At 44.4% G+C, this 5914-nt stretch overlaps 1 protein-coding gene across 1 annotated transcript; it reads right to left on the reverse strand.

Moving 5' to 3' along the window:
* Nucleotides 1–4541: 4541 nt before the first annotated feature.
* Nucleotides 4542–4868, reverse strand: LOC144958249 (uncharacterized). Its single transcript, XM_078890093.1, has one exon. It carries the CDS (start codon nucleotides 4866–4868, stop codon nucleotides 4542–4544), a length of 327 nt encoding a protein of 108 aa, XP_078746219.1.
* Nucleotides 4869–5914: the final 1046 nt, after the last annotated feature.

Here is a 5914-nt window from a genome sequence, read left to right on the forward strand (position 1 = left end):
CACAACATTGCCATCCGGAAGTATAACGGACCAACATTCAAAACTATGTTTATAGATAGAATGCGCTTGGCCAAGGAGTTCACAACATTGCCATCCGGAAGTATAACGGACCAACATTCAAAACTATGTGTATAGATAGAATGCGCTTGACCAAGGAGTTCACAACATTGCCATCCGGAAGTATAACGGACCAACATTCAAAACTATGTGTATAGATAGAATGCGCTTGGCCAAGGAGTTCACAACATTGCCATCCGAAAGTATAACGGACCAACATTCAAAACTATGTGTATAGATAGAATGCGCTTGGCCAAGGAGTTCACAACATTGCCATCCGGAAGTATAACGGACCAACATTCAAAACTATGTTTATACTTGAACGGTTATAGTCTGGTTAATAGAGTTAAGTGAGAATTACTCATAAACGCGGATGGCAAAAATCAATGACAAAGACATGAGTGACGTCAACTTCCTTCTATCTATAAAACCAGTACAGAAAACTCTGTGTAAACTTAAACGCTTATAATAATATTTTGATCGAGAAAATCGTGTGATAACTCGTCATCCATTTGGCGATATGAAACAATAACAATGATCAGAGAGAGGTCGAAATCATTCACGTTATTGTGTATAAACAACCAACTATGTTTGTCCGAGCACGTGTAAAGGTGTGTCACAAATTCCCTGTTTTGATTTGTAAAAAATCAACTGGTTTATTGGTTTTAGAGCATATTGAGCGCAATATCCACTAAATGTGCTCAGAGCACTTTACAAGGGGTCCCCAGGCAACAGTAACAATTAACGTGTAGGACGAGACATGACGCCTGTTAGGCGATATTACATTTAATTACTGGTTAATTAATCGTGCAGGTGTCATGCTTAGAGTTTTGGAAATTAACACAGGATTAAAAGAGGGGATAGGGATATAGAAAAGCGGATGTGGGGTGAGCGCGGGGGTGGGGGGGGGGGGGGTTAAAGATGAAAGAAAAGGGAGTAGAGAATGACATAATCCGGTTTATATTTGAAGTTAGTGAAGAAATAATTCATTTGAAATTATATTATAGAGCACGCTTTAGTTCCTGTCTTAAACAAGTATATAAACACCCCCCCCCCCAACTCACACACAGATGTATATAATACATTTGAAGTATAATTATGATTATTTAAGATCTACAACAATGTTTCAAGCTAACGCATGACAGAATGTTGTAGAAGTTAAATAATCATAATTGTACTTCAAATGTGTTATAAATAGCTCCCTTTATCAAAAAGTTGAGCACTATTATTTCATGGTTTTTGTTTTTATAATATATATAATATAATATAAAATATATATATATATGAAGCTAAGAAGCTCATAACATTGCCATCCGGAAGTATAACGGACCAACACAGAAAACTATGTGTAACCATGAACTTTTATAGTCTGGATAATACAGTTTAGTGAGAAAATTACTCATAAATACAGAGAGCAAAAACCAATAAGAAAGACCAGAGTGACGCCATCTTGGTTTTATCTATAGAGCACGCATCCTAAACACCCTACATGCTCAACTGTTTCTTGGAACGAATGTTTCTTTCCAGACAAACCAGCTCGCATCTACACACACATCTACACATGCACACGCAACAAACCTACATCCGGAAACAACATTGGCACCAACTGAACACAACAACATTCCCTCAGACCCAAGGACTTTTGAAGAACTTCCCTGAAGATTCCAGCTGGATGAAACAACGTTGTCGGGGAATGAACCAGAATGAGGTGAGAATATATATATATATATATATATATATATATATATATATATATATATATATATATATATATATATATATATATATATATATATATATATATATATATATATATATATATATATATATATATATATATATTAGCAAGGACCCACCCCCCACCCCCAACCCCTTTCTCCAGTGCATTCTAAATCTTGACAGGAAAGGGTTCTCAGAGCCCAGACGGCGCTTGTGACACGTTTTAATTCTTTGGGCCCCAGTATAATTGACAAAAGATGATAGTGATGGATGGCGAGTGGATTCTAACTCACTCAACCCTAACACCGACTATATCCGTAGTTTACCCGGGTGACTTTTACCCCATGACTATTTATTACATTTTTCTGGGACAAATTATAGGCGTAGTATCAAAGCTAATGTTTTTTAGGTTTTGCATGTTAATGATAGTTGAATAAAACTGTCTATGTACAAATGCTCATATTTAATACTTTTTTTTCCAATATTGAAAAATAGCAAAAATCTCTAGGATTGAGTGAGTTAACGTGAGAGGATTAACAAGTTGAGATCAGACCTTTAAAAGGACAACAAAAGGATAGAATAAACAGCAAGATATACACCTCAAGTCCCAAACCCAAGAATTCGAGGAATCGCGGGTCAAATGTGCGAAGGTCTCGTCCTCGTCCCTGGCAATTGATGATTTATTTGTCGTAGAACTTGTTATTTTAAAAAAATTGGATTTTCCCATTGTTTATCGTATTGCAATCTTTCATCGTCAGTACAGGAGCCAGCATTTTCCATAGACAAAACAAACTGAGCTTTTGTGTAGCTCAATATTCACTGAACATGCGCAAAGAGCTATACAAAGGCTCACTGACGAACAGCAACGTGTAACATGTAGAATGAGACATGACGCCTGATCGATATGACATTTTTTCCGTACAGAGACAGGTATTCCTTTTACATCTGAGTACCGTGAGAGAATGTGAGTATAGAATCGTTTCCAAGGACTCAACTATGCGCCAAGCGAGGCTCGAACCCAGGACCTTTCGATCCGAAAGCGAGTGTCATACCACAAGACACATAACAAATGTCAACCTTCACTGTAAAGACTTTGACGTAGAATGTGACATTCCGATATGGACCACGGCCTTCGTCAACTGATGGCTTGACATTGACCAGCAAATGACGTCAAAAGACAAATCTTTGGCAACAAAAGAAAACAAATCGTAAGTTGTATTCAACAGGGATCACTTGTTTCATTGACCACTACTAAAGGCAACTCACTAGCGGTACACAAACCTAAAAATAACGTCAAATTATGGGTCTTAGCGCAGTCATCGTTAACATATATATTATATAGCCTGACACAAGAACCCACTAGGACTTATAGATAGTATGCGCTTGGCTAAGAAGCTCATAACATTGCCATCCGGAAGTATAACGGACCAACACAAAAATTGTGTGTATCCATGAACGTTTATTGTCAGGTTAATACAGTTCAGTGAGCATTACTCATAAACGCGGATGGCAAAAAACAATAACAAAGACCCGAGTGACGTCATCTTCGAACTATCTATAGTTTGATGTTATTTTTAAGGTTTTTGCACCGTCTCGTGAGTTGTCTTCAGTCGAGCTCAAGGTAACAAGGGATTCCTTTGTTTGAGCTATTGAATACAACTCACGGTTTGTTTTCTTTTGTGGTCAGTGTCAGGCTATAGAGAGTATGCGCTTGGCTAAGAAGCTCATAACATTGCCATCCGGAAGTAAAACGGACCAACACCTATCTATAGCCGGATACTAAAACCATCTTAGATCGTCGCCATCGTTAACTTATATAGATAGTTCGAAGATGACATCACTCAGGTCTTTGTTATTGTTTTTTGCCATCCGCGTTTATGAGTAATGCTCACTGAACTGTATTAACCTGACTATAAACGTTAATGGATAACACAGTTTTTTGTGTTGGTCCGTTATACTTCCGGATGGCAATGTTATGAGCTTCTTAGCAGCCTCTGGTCCATGGAGTAATGTAGGTAAGGGAAGTCGGCAAAATGAATCCGTAACTTCGGGAGAAGGATTGGCTCTGAGGGCCGGGACGGTCGGGCTAGGGGAGGAAGCGGGCAGAACCGCACGCACCCTGAGGGGACACTCCGAGGGGGAGAGACGTGCGCGGAAACCCGTGGGGGCCCCGGGCCGAGCGGGGCGCGTTGGCTGCGCGAGGCACAACCGACGCGACCTCCGACTCACGCTGTCTCAGAACTGTCACGGACAGGGGGAATCCGACTGTCTAATTAAAACAGAGCGTCTCGACAGCCTGAAAAGGTGTTTACGGGACGTGATTTCTGCCCAGTGCTCAGAATGTCAAAGTGAAGAGATTCGCATAAGCGCGGGTAAACGGCGGGAGTAACTATGACTCTCTTAAGGTAGCCAAATGCCTCGTCGTCTAATTAGCGACGCGCACGAACGGATTAACGAGATTCCCACTGTCCCTATCTACGCCCGGCGAAATCACAGCCAAGGGAACGGGCTTGGTGAAATCAGCGGGGAAAGAAGACCCTGTCGAGCTTGACTCTAGTCCGACTCTGTGGAGGAGCGTGGGGGGTGTAGCATAGGCGGTAGCGTCTTCGGGCGCGACAGTGAAATACCGCTACCCCCGCGGGACCTCCACTTACCCGACGGAGTGGGGACTCGGCGCCTTCTTGCAGGTAGGAGGCGTACGAGGTTCAGACGTCAAGCCGCCGTCGCGTCGGGCTCGGGGAGTCCACCGACTCCCCCCGACGCGGTCACGACGGCGACAGCAACCCTGCCGGGACAGCCTCGGACGGGGAGTTTGACTGGGGCGGTACATCTTCTAAAGCGCAGCGAAGGTGTCCCAAGGCGGGCTCAGCGAGGACGGAAACCTCGCGTAGAGCAAAAGGGCAAATGCCTGCTCGACCAGGATTTTCAGTACGAATACTGGCCGTGAAAGCGTGGCCTATCGATCCTTTCGACGTTGGGAGTTTCAAGCGAGAGGTGTCAGAAAAGTTACCACAGGGATAACTGGCTTGTGGCGGCCAAGCGTTCATAGCGACGTCGCTGATTGATCCTGCGATGTCGGCTCTTCCTATCATTGCGAAGCAGAGTTCCTATATCGAGCAGGTCTGCCCTGCTATTCCTCCCAAGTCCAAGAATATAACCAGATTCAGTAGGCTACTGGTTAAGAGCGCTCAACGCTCTCTTCCACGGGGCAAACGGAAATTCTACACCCCTTGCTGGACAGCAGAGTCGGAAGAGCTGTACCGAGAGTACCAGCAGATCCAGTCCCAGGACGCATCCGATAGACTACTTCAGTCTCTGGCAGAGGGAAGGAAGCAACGGTGGCAGGAGACCGTGGAAAGTCTCGACTTTACACACTCCAGCCGCCACGCTTGGCGTTTGATAAAGAAATTGGACCCAGATCGGAATTTCGCGAAGGCTGCACCGGAATGCGAGGCAGACACAATTGCCAAGAACATTAAGAACCGTAGTAAGCGGGTCCCTAATCAGGCTTTTGAGCGCGGTATCCGCAAGGCGTACCGTACGATTTTGGACTCGCTACCTGCGGAGGAGTCGGACTGGACGGCCCCGTTCAGTCCCCGAGAAGTGGGTGCAGCCTTAGCGAAGTGAAGAACGGCAAAGCAGCAGGGATAGATGGTGTATATCCCGATATGGTGACGCATCTGGGCCCCAGGGCACGGGCCTGGCTAGCAGAGGCAATGTCTGACATCCTTGCAAAAGGAAAGCTTCCACAAGTGTGGAAGCATGCAAAGATAGTTGCCATCCTGAAGCCAGGGAAGCCGGCGAAGGAGGCAGACAGTTACAGACCCATATCGCTGCTGAGCTGTCTTTACAAATTGTTGGAGCGTGTTCTATTAAACCGATGGGGGCCGGTCCTAGACGCTGCCCTGCCACCTGAGCAGGCAGGCTTCAGGGAAGGGAGGTGCACCACGGAGCAGGTCATTGCCCTTACAGAGCATATTGAGCACGGGTTCGAGAGAAAACAGCAAACAGGTGCTGTGTTTATAGACCTATCAGCGGCGTACGATACGGTCTGGTGCGATGGGTTAATGCTCAAACTTGCAAAAATCATAAGGTGCAAAAAGACCTTGAAGTTGTTCTCTTCGATCTTAGGGGAAAG

Source organism: Berghia stephanieae, chromosome 12 (genome assembly GCF_034508935.2).
Source record: "Berghia stephanieae isolate SIO BIC M18660-M18661 chromosome 12, UCSD_Bste_1.3, whole genome shotgun sequence".
NCBI classification, from domain to species: Eukaryota; Metazoa; Mollusca; class Gastropoda; order Nudibranchia; family Aeolidiidae; genus Berghia; species Berghia stephanieae.

Coding starts and splice junctions, on each gene's coding strand:
- LOC144958249 (XM_078890093.1), bottom strand. CDS start 4,868: ATGATAGGAAGAGCCGACATCGCAGGATCAATCAGCGACGTCGCTATG.